The sequence below is a fragment of the Tympanuchus pallidicinctus genome, unplaced genomic scaffold, assembly GCF_026119805.1.
Source record: "Tympanuchus pallidicinctus isolate F22 unplaced genomic scaffold, pur_lepc_1.0 scaffold27, whole genome shotgun sequence".
NCBI classification, from domain to species: Eukaryota; Metazoa; Chordata; class Aves; order Galliformes; family Phasianidae; genus Tympanuchus; species Tympanuchus pallidicinctus.
In genome coordinates, this window is record NW_026294744.1 from 9,388,344 (window position 1) to 9,411,094 (window position 22,751).

Below are 22,751 nucleotides of genomic sequence, written 5' to 3' on the forward strand. Positions count from 1 at the left end.
CAAATTCAGAAAATTCAGATAGCAATAAATTAGAAAGGAAAGTCCCAGATCACTTTGTCTTTAAATTCATTTTATTCTTCTGAAGCTGTCTGGTCATAGCTTTTTAAAAAATTAATCATTTGTATCTCATATCAGGGTGTTATTACATTGCACAGAATGCATGGAATTATTCAGTCCACTGAGTACTAGCTAGAAAAAAACTGCTGGAGACTAAAGAAGCTTGATTTTGCAATTTCCTTCGGATAATACTCCTGCGGAACTGTCAACTGAAATGACAATGTTTCTTGCTGTTATTGCTGTGCTATAGCAGATTATACTTGAAAAGAAATTCCTAACCACAACATCTGATGGCCTAAATGCTGTGGATTGAATGCAGGTGATGCCCAGAGTCTGTAGCTGATTTGTCCTTCCAGCAAACCCCTGTCCTCCTGCTCCACACTGGAGACCCTGCAAGGGCAAGCTATGTGATGAAGAACCGATGCAGAATACCCCTGTATTTTGCAGGCTGCCAGGTCAGGCTATTAGTATGGCTGAAAGCTACATTTCAGCCACCCCTTGTACACAGAAGCTAGAAAAGGGGCAGCAGCAGCTGCTGCAGCTTGGCAAGGAGGGATGGAACTCTCAGCAGCCACGAAACTTGCTTGTAGAAATCTGCATCTCCCCAGCCATAACAAGTCCCCTCACTTGAGCGCTGTTGACTCAGCAGGACAAATGGTGAGCGGCATTTTCAGAGTTGGACATGTGCTAAAATACCTGTATTCTTTGCTTTTCATATTTATGGTGAAAATTACAGGAAGGTCAACATTATTCAGTGTGAATACTAACATTCTGCTTCACTGATGACAAGTTTTTGCCTGAAACACCACTCACTGGATAACATCACAGTGAAGATCTGCCTTCCTAAAGCCTAGTCTCCTTTTCTGGCCAGTAAGTTGTTTGAATTAAATGATCATTATTGACAAAATTATCTTTCCTGCTCTTTGTCCCACAGGTGTCTCTTTCCCCATTGGCTGAGAGGGTTTCATCTGGTGGAGCAGACCTCTTTCGGAGAACCCACAGGACAGCAATACTGAAGAAAATGGACACAGTGCCCAACACCAGTGTCAGCCCCAGGTACGTGTATCTGAGAGAAAAACAACCTGTCAGAGCCTATCTCAAAAGCAAGGCACAACTAAAAGGCAGTAAGGATACATTTATATTTCCACATGATAAGCTAGGAATGTGTTCTAGAAAAGTGGCAAAGAGATGATGTTGGAGCTCACCCAGCTCACTGCATAGGCTGTGGCCAAAAAGGGTCTCAGGCATTGTCTGACTTCTTCCTTTTCAATGTACATCAGTGAGAAGAAAGCTAACGTTTCCAGGGCACTTCATTTTTCACTTGTCTCATAAACAGTACCAGTTACACCAAAAGCATTCGGTGGTGTTTTGCTTTACAAACGTAATGACAGTTGCAATATCAACAGCAATAAGAGTATCATTATTCTGTGTTAGGAATGAGTCCTAAATGAGCTTTTGTTCTTTTCTTCAAATTTCCAAAACATGATGTGCCCCTCAATTTTTTTTTTTTTTTTATTTGTTTGTTTTCCTGGCATTGGAACCTCAGCAGCTGACTTATTCTCTCTTTTCCCTTTTATCGTTATTCCATTTTCAATTTCTGCTAATGTCTTTCAGAAACAGTTGAGACAATTGCTTTTCTCTAGCAATAAATTAACAGTTAGCAGTGCATTTTAGGACTTTTGATAATCTAGGCATGATGTGAGGCACCCTTCTCTTACTTTTTGTGGTCCATCTCCAGAATGGAGCAGTGATGAGGTTTAGTAGCCCTTGCACATATACACACAGAAGACTTGCTAAGAAAATCTGGGGAAGGCTCAGTAGAAAACTGAGATTTTAACTGAATTTTTTTTCTGAATATTTAGTGACTTCCACTAGTATTGAGATAGCATGGACTAAAAAAAGCCTAAACCAGAAAAAAAAAATGTTAAAAACTAAGCATTCTTGCTATTTCTGCTGGCCAAATTCTTTCATTCAAGATAATTTTTTTTTTTTTAACCAAAATTTTCGGATAGAAATTCTATCAGTGCTGGCTGTACATGTACTTAAAGAAAGCAAATTAAAGAATGAATGGAGAAGAGCTGTTACCTGAGTGCACTGGAGTCGTAGAGTCTGCATGCTCCTCTTCCCCCACATCTTTTGCTTCCCCATTTCAGGCAAGTGGTGTCTATTGCCACTCCAAAATATACTGGGGCTGGAATCCCAGCTGGGTGTATTTAACAAAAAAACAGGGGCAAGATTACTTTTCAGGATGACCAGTTCTGATCTAGACAGGCACTAACATAGAACATTAAGTTATACATTCAAATAGCAATGACACTTTCACACTTTTTGCTAATTTAAGAAGTCACAATTTGTGTTGCCAAATGAACACTTTCTTCCTTATGAAAAATCAGGATTGGGTCGAACATGAAGCTGGTCATCAGAAAGCCTGCTGAAGTCAGCAAGCATCTTTACCAAAGATAGTGAACTCTGACCTCCAGTACACCTCTACTTAGATTTATTCCCTCATAAAAATGTGACTCATAAAAATATACCTGAAAAATTATTATGAATTCTCAGCCTTATCTGTTCTGTCATGCTTGATGTTGAATAAAGAGAGACAGGAAGCAGTTTTTGTGTTGGCTTCGTAGTACAAAGGATCACTTGCCACCTCTATATGTGTTAGCAGGGTACATTTTTACTATATGTCACAGTGATAGAATTTACAAAGTCACAGAATCACAACATTTTTAAGGCTGGTAGGGACCTCAGTGTCCATCTGCTCCAACTTCTGCTCATTCAGAGACACCCCGAGCAGGGTTGAGACCACATCCTGGTGGCTTTTGGAGATCTCCAAAAAAGACACTCCATAGCCTCTCTGGGCAACCCGTGCCAGTGCTCTATCATCCACACAGCACAGAAGTTCTCTGTGATGTTCTGAGAGACCCTCCTGTTTCTGCCCAGTTTCTTCCAGTTTCTGCCCTGTGCCCTGGTCTGGGCAATGGGCACCACTGAAAAGAGTCTGGCTCCATCTTTTTTGCAAGCTCCCTTCAGGTATTAATACACATCAGTGAGATCTCTCCTGAACACCTCTGAATGGAACAGTTTCAGCTCTCTCAGCCTCTCCTCATAGGAGAGGTGCTCCAGTTTTACAAATATAAATGTGCACCCTCTTTCCAATCTGCTTCCTATATTTTTTAAAGTCATATAATGTTAACTTGTCAATTAGAAGTTGCTCTTTCAAACAATCCAAGTTTAATTCTAGGATAAGCGATTAGTGAAGAATACATTAAAATACATCCAAGAATATGTCTGGACTTACCAAGTACTCTTATTGCCAGTGTGTAGATACCAAGTGCAAATGATTTCAAGTGTGGTTTAATGCATCTAAAAACAGAATGTTAAGTAGAAATATAGAATTGATTGTACATTATTTGAATCAAACTAGAAATCATGAGGGAGGAAATTAATGTTACTTTTCTTTCCTTGATGGTATTGACTTCAATAGAATCACAGAAATATATAAATAACATGATAAAATCATAACAGCAGCAAGGGATTCTAAACTTCTATATTCAATATCACATTTCAAGGTGGGACCCTTTCAGATAAGACCAGCACTTTGGAGTTACTAATACAAGACAGGAACACTGTGTAAAATCATGCATCATAATAATCCCTTTCAATTAAAAATATCTGCTATCATGGCTAATAACCTGAATTAGCAAAAGGTATATAGACACAATATTGCCCTCACCATGTGTCTAGTAGCAAGATCACACTTCCTGTAAATCATTAAAACCACTGTCTGACAGAACAGGCCATTTACAGCTGGACATTTCTGAGTTTGTACAGGGTCCCAGAACAGATACCAGTCTTTTTGTCTTGAGAACAGCCCTGCTCCAGCCTTGGGCAGGTGGCTCACCCAGAAAAGTGGGAGTGGTAGGACTGAGAACAGCTACTCTTCTTGTTCATGCTATCAGTAAGGTGCATATGGAACCAATCTAAGTGTGCTGTTTCACCCAGTTTGCCTATTACAAGACCTAATCCAGCTAGAATCCGTGTACACTGATGGTCCCAGTCACCTGGCTGAAATGAGACGTGCTTAATATGTGTGGTGACTAACAGAGGTGCCTCATTGTGCTACCCGATAAAATTCCCTACTGTTTCAGTCATTTCTTTCACTATGAAAAATAGGCTGAAATTCAGTTGTTACTATGAATTTAAACACCACTTAGGAGGTAAGGCCAATGTTCTCTGAAAGGGGATAGGCTCAGCTTCCATGAAATTCATGAAGTCAGGAACATCCCTCAAGACATCGCAGAACTAGCTCTTTTGCTCTCCATCAGTTCTGTTTAGTTTTGTTTTTTCCCAATGTAGTTGCCCGGACAGTAGTAAGAACCCATATTATAGATTGTACTTAGGTCATCCTCTCATAATTTTGGGAAATTGCAAAATGGCATGAAGATTATGTATGGAAGACAAAATCGAAGTATAGACAGCTAAAAAAAACAACATTGTATGCTTCTCTTGTGATTCAATTGTTTTGTTCTCTGATGACCTGATCATGGTTTCTCATCATACTGTCTGTTACTCATGGTTTATACAGGCATTGTCACCTATGCAAAACTGAATGCAGATAGTAATCTTTGTTTTGTCCTCCATTATATATGCTACACTAAGGCTACAGTCTAGAAGTCCTTTTAATCAAGTATAAGGACGTGGAAAGCCAAGGATGGAAGATAAAAATTCAATATTTATTATTCGTTCTGTTGGATTTATATCCTTCTCTTTCAGATGGAAAAAAAATAATTGTTTGAGCATTTTAACACCTTTTCCAGAGAAACTGCAGTTGTCTGAGATTGTGAAAGCCAAATCTTTCAGGAGACCTGAGACTTCTTTTTCATTGCCTAATCACATTCTATTAATAGCTTGTGCTTAAACAACAGCTATCTGAAGAATGGGGTTTATTTCCTCCATAACTTCAGGGCTTTCCCAAGTTCCCTGGCAATTGTAATTAGCTTAATACCTCTAAAAAAGACATTTCAGCAAATGACTGTTACCAGCTGCAAGTGTATTTCAGTGATTTCAGTCTTAGTAAACCTCTGAAATAAATGTCACTATATCTTACAGGCTTTTAGGGATTTAGCAGTATTTGTGCTCCATGGCGGCTGCAACAATGGCTGCTCATCTAAAACCATGAAATTGCTTAAGCGCTGGAATCTTATCAGAGATGACAATACTGAATAATCTCACAAACAGGTAACTTGTTAAAAAAAACGCACACCCAAAAACCAAACTTAAATGAAGTCTGCAGCTTTACCTTGGGATTGCTTACAAAGAGTATTTGTTGCTGGTTTTGTTTTTTTGTTTGTTTGGTTGGGTTTTTTTCTGGGAACAGAAGCATACTTTTGGTTCAGACAGATTTCCAGGGAAAGCAGTCAGTGATGGATTTCAGAAAAACAAGCACGAGCTTAAAGTGGAATTGTGCCCGCAGGTCACTTACCGGGAACAAAAGAAAGGGATTGAACTTAATGAATTCTGTTTTATTTAGCCGTGCATTGGATTCTGACGCTTCAGTTCAGCAGAAAAACACTTATCTCCTCAGTTTCAATTAAGTGTATCTCAAAGTAAAATAATTTTCAACAGGAACAAAAGCTACTGGAGCAGAACCAATAAAGCCATTTTTTTCTACTTTTATATAAAACGTTTTAGAATTGTTATTGAAAAAGCACTCCAAGATTTTCTAAATACATCCACTAAGCTGTAAGTCCCCTGGGAACAAGTGGTTGGGGCTGCAAGGTGCAAGCATCTCTGTGCAATTTAAGCTCAGTTTCAGCTTCGTGTGGTGGAAACAAGATGGAGAACCGGAGGCTAAGCATGACAGTGATTGTGCAAAGGCCCTGTGTGATACCACAGCTGTACATTTTCACTCACATTCTTCACGGATAGAAGGTAAAAAGTATGTGGAGGGATATGGGAAGGAAACTGCATCCTCACCACTTTTTATTCAACAGGAAATCCTGCTTTACTAGGGGCAACACAACATCTGAATTTGTTATCCTCCTCTTGGTGCATAGACTTGTAGACTGTTCCAACAGGGCATAAACTTCAGTAGAAAAAAAAATAAATTAAATATGATTTTTCTTCCTGCAGTTACTCCTTGGACAGACACCATATGTTATTGCAGTGCTCAGTGTAACACCCTTCACAGTGAGTGGGGAAAGCTATGTGCATGGGTCAAGGTGCAGACCTTACTGTCACTACCTGTGGAAATCAGTGGAGAAGTATCCTCACCTCAACCATTTCTGTAAGCCTCTGTACGAGCATTACTTTTGGCTCAGGGGTTGTGCTAGAATCACAGCTGAAGTTACATTTCCTTATTTAGATTTTTCCCTATAGTCTATATAGCCAGTTCTAACACTGACTTTTTCCATGTGGCATAAAGACACTGTCCCGTTCCAGAAAATTTCATTCAGAAGCAAAGAAAATTTGGGTGTAAGAAAAAGCAAAAATAATAAATCTTAGTTAGAGAGTATTTAGTGTTGTTTTGTTTGAGAAGTAGAACATACGCATCTGGAAATAATTTAGAAAAAGGAACTGAGAAAGAAAGCCTTCCAAGGCAGAGTGGAGCACTGCTTACTTAGAATCCAAAAATTGCAAGAAGCTGACAAAAACCCAGATTAATCACTGGAAGTATTATGTTCCTTTTGCACTTTCTAAAATTAGTTTAGAAGCTTATACTCGGTGATGGACAAACAGTCCCAGCAGTTAAGTACATAGTGGAACAATCCTTTGGGACTAACTTTTAATAAACTCATGATTGTTACAACAGAAAAAACTCCAAAACAAAAAAACAGCTCATGTAAAATCCTTTTTTTTTATTATTAATATTTGAAGAGGGAAATGTAGGATATAACAATGATATGGAACAATACAACAGACTTGAGGAGAAGAGCTGAGTGTATGTAGATGGTTTGGGTTAGGTCATCTCTGTGCATGTGTATGCTGGTATACATAGGAAGCAGGAAAAGCTGACTACCTATAAGCATATACATGCACACATTTCTATGTGTAAAGCTCATTTCCATTCATGCCATGGCTGTTTAACACTGTTCTGGTGGAGTAAAAGGTATTAAGTGAAGTGGAACTTGACATAAATGATAGCTAGGCCTCCTATACTATGTTTAAAATCAGAAACATGTAGCATGTGTCTATAACTATAAACACACTGTTGTGTGAATGGTAAAATGCCTGTTAATGAATGAAAAGCATAATTTGAAAGCTACCTCACAGCTGAAAACACTTTACAGTATTAGGGAATGGAAAGAGACCCAGTTTCCTACATCAAAACATCTTGAAAACTTTTGCCAACGTTAGCAGAAATAATGATTGCTTACCTTAGAAGAAGTATGTATCCTGGTGTGCCACCTACTGACAAAGTATATGAAGTGATAACTGATATTACCAGAAAGTATAGGAACATTTTCGGACACTCATTTCCTTTTTGACATGGTCCCATCACAGCTGAGGAGCTTCTTGATGGAGATTCCAGAATCCCTACACAGCTGCAGTTAAAGAATACCTGTAAGACAGCAGGTGAAAGTGTGTGATAACCAGAGCAGCAAGAAAGTACCTCAGGAATTGCACATCTTTCTTTTCTGGTGTCATAGATTGATCTGATCAACTCCGTGACATCTGGTTAGCCAAAATTTTAAATCCTAACTGGAAAAGGGTTTTCCACAGGAAAAGGCTTGTTAGTTGAGGAAAATTTTATGAAGAAAATACCTACTTTTGATGAATGCATTTCCTTTTTTTAATTATTATTATTATTTTTAGTAGTTTTGTAGTTTTGTAGCCAGCAGCTAAAATAACTCCTACATTCTCTTCTTGGAATTTCTAATGGAAACACCAGTTGAGAGAGTTTTAAATGTGGGTGGCAGATAGCTAAAAACATCAGAAGTTTCTGGTTGGAGAGAACATGCCTTAGTCATTTTTAATTCACTCACTTGCACAGAACTGGGCTATTAGGAAAGCTACCACATAATGTATGGAAATGAAAGGCTCTCACAGTGTTTTTCCCACTGCCGTTGGATGCCTGGCAGCCGGCGAGACATGCAGAAATGTAGGTGATGCCATTTTCTCCACAGATAGGATCCCAGTCATTCTGGGAGCACATGCAGCCCAAGTTGCACTCTGAGAACAGGCCTTGCTCATAATCAACCTTCTGCTTGATCCTGCAGGAAAAAGAGGAACTGCAGTGATGTTTTCTGACATGTGTGGAGAAAATTGTTATCGGTTCATTGGGTTTGTGTCTTTAGGCCATTAAGGCATAGTCTCTTCCTATCAGTACAGCAGGATAGATTCTTATTTCTCTGTTGTCATGAAGATTTCACAATATTAGAAAGGGATTTCATAAAATCACACAATCATAGAATGGCCTGGGTTGAAAAAAACACAATATTCATCTGGTTTCAACCCCCCTGCTATGTGCAGGGTCGCCAACCAGCAGACCAGGCTGCCCAGAGCCACATCCAGCCTGGCCTTGAATGCTTCCAAGGATGGGGCATCCATAGGCTCCTTGGGCAACCCGTTCCACCGCATCACCACCCTCTCTGTGAAAAACTTCCTCCTAGTATCCAACTCAAACCTCTCCTATCTTTGTTTAAAACCATTCCCCCTTGTCCTGTCACCATCCACCCTTGTAAATAGCCGTTTCTCATCCTGTTTATACGCTCCCTTCAAGTACTGGAAGGCCATAATGAGGTCTCCCCGGAGCCTTCTCTTTTCCAAGCTAAACAATCCCAGTTCCTTCAACCTTTCCTCACAGGACAGGTGCTCCAGCCCTCTGATCATCTTAGTGGCCCTCCTCTGGACTCACTCCAAGAGCTCCATGTCCTTCCTGTACTGGGTGCCCCAGGTCTGGATGCAGTACTGCAGATGGGGCCTCGCAAGAGCTGAGTAGAGGGGGACAATCACCTCCCTCTCCCTGCTGGCCACTCCTAATGCAGCCCAGGACATATAGTTGGCCTTCCAGGCTGCAAGCGCACACTGCTGGCTCATGTCCAGCTTCTCATCCACCAGGACCCCCAAATCGTTCTCAGCAGGGCTGCTCTCAAGGAGTTCCTCTCCCATTTTGTAAAAATAACCTGGGATTGCCCTGACCCAAGTGCATTTATCCAAACTGAGGAAACTACCTTGCAAGACAACTCTACCTGCACCTTCATCTAGCTGCTGATGAACACAACCACCATGCAGCTCCAGGGGCTGTAATAGCAGGGCTTGGACCAAGTATACCTCATAGCAAACACCATGGTTAACTCATGGTTAATTCATTAAACATTCAGTTTTGTGCTCGGAGGCTGTTAAACACCATGAGTTGCTCAGTAGCACATAGAGACAAGGAACAACTAGTGGAATCTCACTCCCCGACTGAACTCTTCACATTTCCTGGAATCTCCGTGTTCAAAGGATGGGTCCTATGGCAATAATAATTAAAAAATAATCAGAAAAATAATCTGCACTTGTGGCACAAAACCCAAAGAGCTGAAGGCAGCAGTCACAAACAGGTTCTGACACTGCCCACTGGAACAGACAGAATGGTTTTCACTGCTTTGAATACACTTCTCAGAACAATATTTAGGTCATTCACTTTTTCAACAACATATACTTTGTGGAATACAACGATCAAGGAGTTTTCTTCACAATAGCACTTTATGCTGAAGTTTGCCCTTCCCGGCATACCCATGGTAAGATACGGTCAGTCCGGCTACATCTGAGTTCTCACAGCCCATGGCAAACAATGAGAGCAACAGAAGGTAACCAAAAAAAGATGATCCTAGGGAGATTTTTGCAGCCCCTAAAACATTGATTCTGAATTTCTTCATGATCAGTCCCCCGGAGAATATGCCAAAGGCCACAGCAGGAATGTTGATGAGACCTGAAATCAAACAGAAAAACTGGTATTATTGAAAACTAGCTCAGTGAACTATCCTCCTCAGCAACTAAAGCAGCAGCACTGATAACACGAAGCAGTAAAATAAGAATCTCCTTCAAGTTGGGCATTTTATTGGTCCAAATTTGTTTCTGTAAATGTGCTTTTACTTGCTTTTAACTTGCTCTTAGGGAAATGTTTCATTGGCATTGATACAAAGCTTAGTATCAGCAATACCTTATTTAAGGTCTAGATAACAACATTCTAATTTCTCAACCTAGGTGGTTTTCTGAGGTATAAGTTTGTCAGAGAAGGGACCACTGTAGTGCTGATTCAAATATTCCTAGTGCTGTTCCTCATGAATAGTGCTCTAGGCTTAGAGAAGTTGCCTGGGACACTGGGCTGCTAGGGACAGCCAAGGTCCTGTGGGGTTCTGGCACAGACCCTCCTTGTGTCTCTATTCATGTCCCTCACCACAGAGCAACAGCAGAGAAGGACCAGCAGAGGCCATACTCCAGGGCTGTGCTGCCTGAGGAATCAGAATCACAAAATGGCTTGGGTTGGAAGGGACCTTAATGGTCATCCAGTTCCAACTCCCTACCATGGGGAGGGTTGCCACCCTCTAGATCAGACTGCAAAGGGCAACAGTCTGGCCTTGAACATCCCTCCAGGGAGGGGCAGCTTCTCTCCTTTCCTTTTGCACGGGCAACAAGAGCCCAAACTGCAATTCTCAGGGGCATATTCAGTTTTACCCAGCGTTACAAAGCCTGGAGAAAGACCTGCTCCTTCTGTCTTTCCTGAGCCATAAAACTAACGATTCCCCAAAGAAGCCTCAGCCAGGGAGAGTGCAAGCGATATGCAATCACATTCACACACAGGAGATATATGCAATTTCTCCTGTTTTGGTTGTTGGAAATGCTCCCCTAGCTGAGTTTTGTATCCCTAAAACATACATATAACCCATGAGCACCCTTCTTGTAATAGGCTTCATGCAAACAGGTGGAAGAGCAGTGAAGGAAATATGTAACATTGTGTGACCACTGACTCTTACTGGAATAGTTCTGCTCAAAGCCGTGTCCATACTGGTAGATACGGACAAGATAAAAAAAATTCTGCTCAGTACAGATCTATTTACATCAAAAAGATGTAAATAGAGACTACCATAAAAGAACCATCAAGCAAGGTACACTTTTCTGGATTTCATAGTTACTGAAACTGATTTTCCTAGCTTTACCAGCTAGCTTTGGAACATTAAATTCTGGTTTGCAGAGTTCTGTATTTGTTTTGCAGCTTTTATTTCATGCTGACATCTAGCGGTGCTGAGCTGAGTGAGTGTACAAAACAAAAGCAAATACAAAAGCATCCATGCCTTGGAACATATGATGAAGTTTCTGAAGTTTATTCAGATTTCAAACGACTTGATGAAAAATACATATTCACGTTGGCATCTGATCTCCCTACTAGGAAGTGCACTGGGAATCTCTTGAACTGCTGGCTGAGTAAGTGTTAAATCCATCTGCATGCATGGAAAAAGCAGTGCTGAGCATTGATGCTAGAAGTATGCATGACATTATAAAGAGAATTATTCCATCTGGCAAAAGCATAAGTCAGTACTTTGGCAAGTATGATAGCCCCATTCAGTTACTGCTGAATTTCAAGAGACTTCACTGGGTGGCATTTTTCATCTGCATTCATGTGAAAATTATATTTCAGGGGATTTCAGAAGTAGCATCCAAAGTGCAGCATACGTAAATGTAGAGTCACAACAATCTCTTGTGGGTGCCCTGTCCAAACACTTTGAAGCTGCAGCTTTTCCTGTTCTCTTTTTCTTGTATGGGGAGATTGGGACTGAGCGTGGGAGCTGCATGATGTACCAGAAAGCACACACACCATGCTTGCCCATTCCTATGCACCTCTTTTATTCATACATACGTTTTATGGCCTTATCGATCAATCTATTGCTTGACATTGGCATCATGGAAAACAATATTGTGCATCTATTTATGGAAAATAATACAAACACACCCTTTTTCTTTCTAACATGTTCCTTAGTTTGTGACTATTGAAAAATATCCTCTTCTAGCCTCCAGCATGCTTTGTTATTGATGTTACAGTGCTTCAAATTGCTCTGACAATTCAGATGTCCTTCAAATATATGGCAATAGAAATATATGGCAATAGAAATAGAAAACCAAAAAAGAAATAGTAAAAATAGCAAAAAAAGTTTGAAGAGGAAGGGCAAGAGAAACAGGCACTGTTAGTACAAGCAAGCTTTCTCAGCAAGAGCAGATTGAAAGAAGAAAAGGGAGAAAAAGGGAAAACACTTTGTTGTAGTGATGATCACTTGGCTAAGACCCTTCCCTAGCTAAGCTGTCACATTTTGCCTGGTGGATGTAATCTGTATGCTTTGTGAAATCAGATGGATCTTAATCCTCACTCAGTTTGCACATACCTGAAAGCTTAGCTCCAGAGAATCTGTAAATACAATGAGAAGTACTGTGCTGAATGTAGGGATTGTTTTCAGGACTTTCTCTGGCTATTGCCTATGCCTGAAGATTTCTCCTTGCTTGTAGGGGTGCAGTGCCAGGAAATTCCAGCCTCTATCTTTAAGGAATTAACATAGCATAATGGATCACTACAGCTTTTCTGCATATATATACTTCGTTGCTGTGCAACTAAAGCTTCTCTCAAATACGGCAGATCCCTCTGTATTGAACAGACATAAACCTCTTTGCTGTCTAATGCTGTTGAGTCACTGTACCTCAGAAACTGAGGCTGAGCCTGTAGGTTCAACAAAGTGGACAGTGAAGTTCACCATCCTGAAGATATCCTCAAAAAGCAGCCATCTCAATACTCAATGCTGCCCTTGCAGCTGGATGAGAAAGGTATCTTCTTCCTGTGAGTCTGGCAGAGCAGAAGCTCAGTGGTGCCAGCAGAACCAACACTGTCCACTCTCAACCTGTCCATACAGTCTGGGGTAACTAACTCTTAGAGTTAGGGCAAAAATACTTGATTTCCCTTCACCTGCATTGCACTGAGATAATGTTAATTTTAATTCATATGTTATACGATCATTTATATGACTTTAATTTCCTTTTACTTAACGCCAACCTCTTTGGAAAGTAAGAAAGCAATATCACAGCTACTATGTGGTCAGTCTTTTAGCATGCTCTGAGTTGATCTTCATTTTGTTGAAATAAGTGAGAAGCCAGCAAGGAAACAGATCTATCTGATGATAAATTTATGTCAAGTATTTTAAAATAAATTATTTTTCAATTTTTCTAGAAGAATTGGAAATGAAGTATCAAATTGTGGAATCTTTTACAGATTGTTCAATCTTGTACAGATAAACTATGAGCTAACAAGTGCTAAAGCAGAAATAAAGTAACTTACCTTCTATGAGCAACTACTTAAAAGCCAGTTAGGAAAGAAGGGAGAAAAAAAAAACATAGCTTCAAGAGCAATTTTCCCTTTATGTATTCATACACGAATACTAAAATGTCCATTTTTTAAGGAATCAAAAAGCAGATATAGCATTACCTATAACAAAATTAGTTTTTGAAGATGTTTGCCCATACTGTTGTTCAATATATTTTGGCTTATATGTCACCATGCCAATTAAAGAATTGAAGTGAAGGATACTTGCACACAAATACAGACTATAAACTGGATTTCCAAAGAGGTTCTTCAGTGATGGCAAGAAATCTGTAAGACAAAACAGGAGAAATGACAAACAGACCAGAGAGAGTAACTGCCGTGAATAATGCTTTGTAATCTGCGTCTTCCAGAGGAGAAATGCATGATATGTTTTGGGGAATAGAGTCCCACTATGTTTGTAAGAGATGCACTCCTGGATGCTTGGAATGGTGGACTAAAGTACTAAGAATCAGCTTTCCAGAACAGTCACCTTGATTTAGGTACTTTCTTTTGATCAGAAAACAGGGCTGAGCTGTTACTTTGTGTCCTCAACAGCCACAACATCTTTCAGCTGCAATTAGGAGCAGATGGTGCTATGCACAGCTGACAGCAAGCACAGTCATTGAGTTACAGACTGAAGTATTGAGAGAAAATACTTTTGGCAATGTACAGCCAAGGAAATGCAGTTGTACAAAAAAAATACACTTCTGTTAAAATCGAGTTAGTCTCCTGAAGTTCTGTACCTGGTATGTTCCTATTCTTATTCTGATCAGCCATTATATGCATTTTATGGATGACTATAAAAGAAAAGAAGGTTTACTAGAAACTGAGATTGTCAGTTTTGACACCCCACATCTACAACAGCCAAATTCTGTGAATGACAAACTTTTACAGTTTTGTTATATTTGCTGTATCACTAGCATTATTTTGAAACTCTCAGCTGGATAAATTCTACACGCAAGAGCAGGTCTACTGAACAACTAAGAGACCCTTTTTGTACATACAAATTATGTGGAAACTGACATCTGAGGGAAAAAAAATAATTCTGAGGTTGTTAAAAAGTTTGAAAGCTAGTGTAGAAAGACTCAGCAGTCAGGACAGAAGCTCCGATGACTTGCCTTTTGCCATCTCAGCAAACTTCATTTGCTGTTGGTAAGATTTTTGTTGCTCTTTGTTATCCTGAGTGATGAATTTGGACTGCTCAGAAGAGGTGCTGGAGTCCTTTCTGCTCTCTGGTTTTGGGAGGTGCTTGGGCAGGAACCAGAAGGGAATACCAGCCAGAACACTGATAACACCTGCTATTAGGTAACCCAGCCACCAGGCTCCCACCCATTGCACATCCTTGTGAGTTATTGTTATGCTGTCTGGAGAAAGTCAAGAAAGAAGAAAAAAAAAAAAAAAAAAAAAGTTGTTTAAGGAATCTTTGCTGATAGCAATGAAGATGATTTTGTGGGAAAATTTTCTCCAGAGAAGTCCGCTCTCCCACCACCAGATTTAGCTGTGCCATGTGTCTCTACGGATAATATAAGAGCAATTTAGCAATTTCAGGGAGGTGACAAGGTTTGCTGATTCGTGTGTCACACTGGTGTCCTGTTCCTGACATCAGGGTGTCCCAAAACTCTGCTCAGATGTTCCTAAAGAGGCTATGAGGATCGGGCCACACAGTGGTGCAGTTAACACTGCTGCACCAACTATGCTGTTCTGCTTAAGAGTCACAAGCCCAGCTAGGAGAAAGGTGTCGTATCAGGAGGAAGTTAGTTAAGAGCTCTTGCATGCATTGCAAGACCTGCTTTCTCTGCAGTGATGGTCTATTGGAAAATGAAAAAGGAATTCTCTTGGCAGGAGCCTCAGTCCTGTCTCTTCCAGGTACTTACTGTCTCCCCGTAGCTACTCACCAACACCTGAGGGCCGCAGCTGAGGCTGAGCTGGGTCAGAGGGAGCATTGGGCCTCCTATTTCTTCCATATTTGGCCTTGTGGATAGATTTTACTGCGTGAGGCACTGCACTGCAGTCATCCATTTTATCTCAGAGAGTAGCTGCTCTGCCCTCATTAGCCTTTTATCTATAAAAGCTAACTTAATAGTTCTTTAACTGGAACACACGCCTAAAACAGGCATACTAGAACTTAACTGATTTTTTTAAACTTGAGTTTTCTGACTTACCAAGGTCTACAAAGCCAATGTCAACATAAAGTTTGGCACACAGAGATCCAAGAAGAAAGCCAAATATTGGACCTATAATTGCAAGTGTCTGTACGCAGCCTGTAATGGAAACCATGGAATTGTTACTCTTCTGAATGAACATCAGCTCCTGCTGCACAAAAGAACACAATACAACATGATAGGTAGGTAACAAGTGAGACAGTCTTAAAAGACTAATCCACTTTTGCTCTCTTGCACATCAGTTACTCAAATTAGCACTTTTGCAAGAAGGAAAAAACAATAAAATTTCATGCACTTCAATGTCACTTTGATATTTTGTTGTTAAAGAACAATTAAAAACCAAAATTCAGTCCAACATAATAAATCACGGAATTAGATAGCCTAAACTTAATAATGGCACCAACCTATAATTACTATAAACTATAAAAAGCTGGCTAGATTCAAGTAATTGGAAAACAAATATCATTTACCAAAATAAATTTTAAATAGTGTTAGACAATGAGCAAGCAGAAAAATCACTTTGGTTTGGTATCCAATCTTACTATATTTCAAAACTCCTTAAGCTAAACATTCCATATTTTGAATGTTCAAAACTGATCTGGAAATCTGGAAAGACTGAATCTTTTAAACAGAGATCCTGAGGTTTTTCCAAGCTGGAAACTGTGAGAGGAGATGTTGATGGAGAAAGACCTTTCGGTAATATTTTAGGTGAATATACAGATCTCTTCACACAATGAATACAAGAAGAAAAAGGTGATATCTACTTTTTCAAGCCTCAATTACTATTGGTTGTAATCCTGCTTCAGTCTGAAGGGGAAGTCATGAGTGCCCACTGAAATTCTATTTTAAGTGCTTAAAATAACACATGTTTTTATCACTTTCCAGAGAACTGAATGTGCACAGAGGCTCAGCAGTCTCTATTCAGAAGAATTAGGAAGATTAGAGTAACAGCAGGAACCCTAGATCAAATTCTTTCCTCAAATTAAGATAATGGAACTGTGCTAGTGTAATTAAAGGGGAAGTTGGAACCCTTAATGTATACGATTGTTAAATAAACTTTAATATTGGAAATAATGCAAGTAAAACAATCAGGGCAAGTCAATTTAACAACAGTCACTCCATTAGTAAAAATGACTACATTTTCTCTAAGGAAAAACCCATTAGGAAAAAAAATATGAAGTATTTACTTTACCAATGTATAAGGCAGCATTCTCTTCAATGGCATAATCATCAATGTATGTAATTCCTAGAGGCTGGATTGGAGTTTCACCTATTCCACGCAAAAGATTTCCCAGTAAAACATAGATCCACATGGAAGAGCCTGCTTCTTTTTCACATCCTGGGTATATCACAAGAGAGACAACCATGTGTTTTTATCATTACATTTTCACAGTGAATGCACAGGACTTCTAAAATGCTTTTAACATGGGACAAGCAGTGGGAAAGCTGAAAAAAGTTTTGGGGCCAACAGTGGTGGTAGCAGTTTTAACCCCATGAGACTGAGGTGGATACACGTCCAGCAAGAACTACTCCAGGTAATTAGTAAGACGCATTAAAAGTTGGCCAGTTTTATAAATATCTTAGCACCACAGAACATCCAAAGTTGGACCCCAAGGATCTTCCAGCCCACCTCCTGGCTGCATGTAGGACCAGCCAAAATTCAAACCCTGTGTCTGAGAGTGCTGTTCAGATGCTCCATGAACTCTGGCACTCAGCGCAGTACCCACAGCCCTGTGCAGCCTGTTCCATGCCCACCTCCCTGTGCTGCAGACCCAGCCCCTGACCCCCAGCTGCCCTCCCCTGACAGCTCCATGCCGTTCCCTCGGGCCCTGTCGCTGTCACACAGCAGAGCTCAGCGCTGCCCCTCTGCTCGCTGCAGCCGCCATCAGGCCTGCCCTCAGCTCCTCTACTGTGCGCGGAGCACATCTCAGTGGGGAGACAGCTTCCGGCTCTGCAAAACAGAGGGCAGTGGGCAGGAAGAGAAATGAGGAAGTGGGTCTGCAGTCTGGAAGACCTAATCTGCTATTTCCATCACGACAAGGACCCAAAGGCTCATTTCCTGAAAGAGAGAAGGCCAAAGCTTTCCTGTGTGAGTCCTATGTAAGTTTGGGGTTTCTGCAAGCAATGATGCTGCAGAAAGTTGCTGGAGAAGAGGTGGCAGCCTGAAAAGGCATCTGAGAAGGCATCCTAGAAAGACTATGAGTAGAGGCAGATGTTCGTTTGCTTTTAAAAAACTTGTTTCACTAGGAAGATCTGGCTTTTCCATGGGATAGGTCCTTCTGATTCCAATTTTTTTCATTCTAATAAAGCCAGTGTTTGAGAGCCTTCAGGTATGTTCTACGGTGCTCACCACAGTATGTAAAATAGATTGCTCTCACCTGCGTTTATTTTGGCTTGAGATTTTTCCAGGGCCAAGAGTGGAGTTTGGCTTTTCTCCTGCAGACATGGAGAGATGCTAACAGTTGAATTGACGGTGGAAGGAAATCTTTCATACTGATATCTGTTTACAAACCAAAGTTGTTTTTTTTACTCTCCCAACTTAGAAGAAAAAAGAAACAAACAAATCTCTTGCTACCATGGAGGAAAGCACTTAAATACAGCACTTGAATGCAGATTTTATCTGCATCTAGAATTACAAATGATCTGTTTGTAATGGATAAATGTCACTTGGCTTATATTGTAGTAACGTATGAATATTCCCCATTTGGTTCTCTCTGTCACAGTGATGCATTTCAGTTTAACAGGAAATCTACTGTACTGTGATAAATTAATCTGTACTAAAGAGAATCAGACAGTGGGTGCTCACTCTGACTCTTGTTTGATACTCATATTGTCTTCATGATTTGTCATCTCTTCACCAAATCTTCAATAATTCTTAAACCATGTCAAAACACAGCTGATATTTGAGCTCGAAGGCTAATAAAACTTAAGTTGATTAAAACTTGGGATGGCATATGTGTTAAAATATTAGCTCTGCTGTAATAAAATAAGTCTTTGTAACAAATATTAGATTCAACATCCACATTTGTATGCAACTATTTTTGTGGACCTTTTCACAGTCAGTGCTTACATATCTCAGTGAACTAGTATCCAGCATGCATCGCCCAGTTGGAAAATACCAATCATTTTGCGCTTACCGTCCCATGAAGAACTGGGGCATTGCAATTAGGAATGTTCCAGCTGACATAATTAAGCAGCCTGCTCCAATTATTCTTGGCCTGTGAAGCTTCGCTCCAAAGTAGCTTACAAAAACTATGATTAGGAGGTTCCCTTAGAGAGTACAAAAGGAAAACTAAGTTTAATGGCTTGTTGATAAAACACCCCCTAGTAAAATTATTCACAATGTATGCAGCTATTTCAAGGGAGAGGGTTGACTGCATGTGGTTGGTACTTCAACCTCTTTCCGGGTATCTTTACAGGAGCCCAGTACCTTTCATGATAAGAAAACATTTGGAAAAACAACTTGATAAGATAACTGTGTCAGATGGTAGAGCAACAGCGCTTTATATACCAACTAAGATTTCATTTCCATGAATACCACAACTCACTGAACAGCCAAGAGACAAAGCCAGTAATTTGAAATAGCAAGAAGTGATGTCATACTCCTAATCTTAGTGCAAGGCTGGACAATGAACACAGATTACACAGTTAGAGTTTTGTATCGCTACTGAAGGAGAGAGAAGGCTGAAATTTTTGAAAGTTGTTGAATTCTCATTTTTCAGTTAGCATGTCTATTAGTATTAATTAACTAGCAGATAAGCATATAAAATCACAAAATATTTAGGACTATGCTGATTTGCATGTGTTAGCAACCATATCCTATCCAGTGTAGTCATATTGATAGTCATAATGATTACTACTAAGTAAACCTTGCTCAGTTTTAACAGTCAGAGAAGACTGACAGAGAGAAGACAAACATTTTTTCATAACAAATTGCATCGTATTTTTTTCTGAAAGCAAAAATGAATTTATACAGCACGTACCAATTTCAAAACTGCCATCAATAACACCAACCAAGGAGGAAGGGATATCAAATCTTCTTTCTATTTGCGTGATAGTGCTTTTTAGATAACTTCCTGACAGTGCTTTAGCAAAATAAACAAAAGATAATGCACCAAGAAATATCTGTGAAAGAAATTGACAGTGATTAAAATCAGGAAGATTGCTTTACTTTATTAGTTATTTCTAAGCTGCTTCACATCTGCATTAATGTTCTAGTCTGACTCAGGATTGGGCTTTGCAAATGAAATTTTTTGACCCCAGTGGTTCACGCTACAAACAAGCAGAATAAATTCCTGCCAAAATAGTTAAAGTGGAAGATGCACTCCAGAAAGGCACTATAACAACTAAGGGCTCTTCAGTGTTTGGGACAGGATTCCCAGCCTGAAATAACAATAAATATCAAGCCTGACATAACTCCCCACACTGAAATGTAGGATGAACACAAGGTCCTCAGAACCAGCTGTTCCACTCCTACAGTGCTATTGCCTAATGTAAACATAGCTTTACTAAATTTACTAGTTCCAGGGATATTCACACACCATGAGGTTGATGTTGGAAACCACAAATTTGCCTTCTACCTTCAAATACAGGCAGGATTAATTGAATATATATGGCTGCTGTTTGCAAAAAGTGTCAAAAACTATGAACAAAAAATTAAAATACACAGTTTTGTATGATATACAGCAAGACTAAGACTCTTGTCCTACTCCTTAGGTCTGACTTGTGGGAAATCAGGCTGGAAGCTTTTCCATCATGCTGGAACCTTGCCAGTGCAACACTCCTTACGACATCACTTTTGACAAGGCACATTAGTAGTAATATTGACGTCACTGTTGGATGCCAGTTCTCATGTCAAGGTTCAAAAATAGCTCTGTGTGTCACATTCAATGCATTTTTTCTTTATACAGAGCTGGTTATTTCTCTTTCAGAAGCATTTCTGTGTAAACAAACAGCATCTCGCTCTTATTTCCCATGGTGAAGGCTCTCAAAAATCTCTCTATTAAAAATATTGCCTTAATCTTTCACATTTTCTGTGTGTTTATGCTCTTGGATTTTGAATAGCAATGTGAAAGCAACTGTGGTTTTTCCACAAGAAAATCATACAGGTGAAATTAGAACTGTCTAATTTCTCTGTCCCTCTGGTACACATTTTTCTAGTGGGTTTGGAGCTGTTCCTGCAGAGAAATGGAGAACATGTGCAACAGTGGAAAAATGCTCCTGATTTAGATCTGGGACAGAAAGGTGCACAGGATTTCACTTTGTTCAGTGGTCTGTGAATGACTGTAAGTAAAATGTCTAATCCTATCTTTTCTGTTTATGAAGGTAATTTTGAAACACAGGAATGCTGGTAATTAGTTCAAAACAAAACAAAAAGAAACAAATCACCATCAATAACAACACAACACATTATTTTGTTGGTGTTTTTTTTAGTCCAAAGGTTAATCACAACATTGTGGTTCCCAGAAGCAAAAAAAAAAAAATCTGGCCCAGAAAAAATCTGAGCTGAAATATTATTTCTTTTCTATTTTTGGATCTAATAAGCTGATTCCTAACTGGCTAATCTATGATTGGAGTTTTATTCAGTGAAAGGATTGGATTATTTTAGAGCAAATGGAAGAACAATGTTAAATTACTATTGTGCTACAAATTTAATTAATACAACTCATCTTCTGTTTCAAGGCAGGATCCCAATTCCGGGCCTTTACAGGAGCAGAGAAAATCAGGAAGAATATTGAGGAAATAAAATGTTGATAGCAGTTATTAGACTCATTAACGTGACTATATCTTAACTGCTTTGCTTAATATGTAGACTTCAGTTGAATAGGCATTGGTCTTGGTGACTTAATTGGAAGCTGAATCGGGATCTATGAATAAATTGCCAGTGTCTTTGTTCATTTAGAAGAACAACAAAAATAAATAAATAAAAAAATGCTATCTGTAAAGAGCTAGGCAAGGCTGATGAATCATTTTCCATATAACTCAAATCATCTTTCTCACTGTTATATGGTGATTTATTGAGACCCCACCCAGGAATCTCAGCTTTTCACAACTTGGCTTTGAAAAGTGGGTAGAGATGACGTGCAAATCATCATATTGTCTTCTGTACCCCAGGTGTCCCAGAAGGTGGGGAATCCTCCTCCAAGGGGCAGTGGTCTGAGGTATAGCCTTGTTGTAAGGCAGGGGGCTTCCATTGCATCAGTGTAGTACTGTGGGTACCAGGAATGCTAATAAAGCAGAGATACTTCAATTCAAAGTGCTTTCATACAAAGCTTTCTCGAATCAAGAATGTTACAGCAACACTGGACTCAGAACACACAGATCATAATATAAATAATATTTCCCAGCACTTGGAAGGCTACAGTCTTAAAAATGCCATCTGTACTAACATCTGTCTGTCTGACTGTAGTATCTGGCTTCTCATACTTTGTTCTTAACTTCACGAAAATAGCATGGTACAATAAGGAGGGTATAACTGACCCTTCAGGATGAAGATCTCATAATATGCAAGCCTCAGTCAACATGTTATATTTGAATATTGCCAAAAGTTAGGCAAATACAGATCAGAGGCAGATACTACTGTGGCTTTGAAGTGTCTTTAATAATTTTATACTGACTCACCAACATATAATCACAACTTACAAAGGGTTAGTTTACAAAAAAAAAAAATTTTTTTTCTAAGCCCCAACCAGAATATTCGAAAGCTCTTACTCTACCTTTATACCTCCACAACATGATTGCTTTTCCTTGGAAGTAGAAGATTCAGATTTGAATGAAGATCGGTCAACAGGCAGGATTGTGTTGTTTGAGAATAACTGAGCATTTTCTTTTGAAGAAATCTCCATGATATCCCCTGCCTCTAAACCAGAAAACACGAAGAACATTTTTAAAGGGCATCCTTTCAGCTCAGCCTCAAAGTTTGTCATGTGACAGCAACACCCTCTTGTACTGTTTTCGCTACAACAGCAATTATCAAACTTTACAACAGAATCTGACCAGTGCACTGGATGTTTAATTAAGGAAATTTGCAATCCACTTGCCTATCATAATGAAGATTAAATCGTACTCAGTAAACAATCTTCATCTTCATTCTCGTGCTATCATCAATGTGATTTCATTGAACATTTGCCCAGCATCATCAGCAGACTAAGGCTAGTTAACATTTTAAATCACATTTCTGGAACCTATATGTAAGTTCACAT

General features: G+C 39.5%; 1 protein-coding gene across 2 annotated transcripts; it reads right to left on the minus strand.

Annotated features, from left to right (window-relative positions):
* Nucleotides 1–83: 83 nt before the first annotated feature.
* Nucleotides 84–22,394, minus strand: LOC128084571 (solute carrier organic anion transporter family member 1C1-like). 2 transcript variants are annotated; one of them, XM_052690765.1, is made up of 14 exons: nucleotides 22,266–22,394; nucleotides 19,533–19,674; nucleotides 18,687–18,819; nucleotides 17,928–18,049; nucleotides 16,742–16,888; nucleotides 15,550–15,648; nucleotides 14,506–14,751; nucleotides 13,511–13,675; nucleotides 9,781–9,976; nucleotides 8,108–8,273; nucleotides 7,437–7,621; nucleotides 3,359–3,423; nucleotides 2,143–2,260; nucleotides 84–1,123 (listed from the first exon to the last, which is right to left on the minus strand). In XM_052690765.1, the coding sequence occupies exons 1-14, from the start codon at nucleotides 22,392–22,394 to the stop codon at nucleotides 901–903; spliced, it is 2,136 nt and encodes a 711-aa protein (XP_052546725.1). In that variant the 3' UTR covers nucleotides 84–900. The 2 variants fall into 2 exon arrangements, with proteins under 2 accessions (XP_052546725.1, XP_052546727.1); XM_052690767.1 differs by lacking the exon at nucleotides 16,742–16,888.
* Nucleotides 22,395–22,751: the final 357 nt, after the last annotated feature.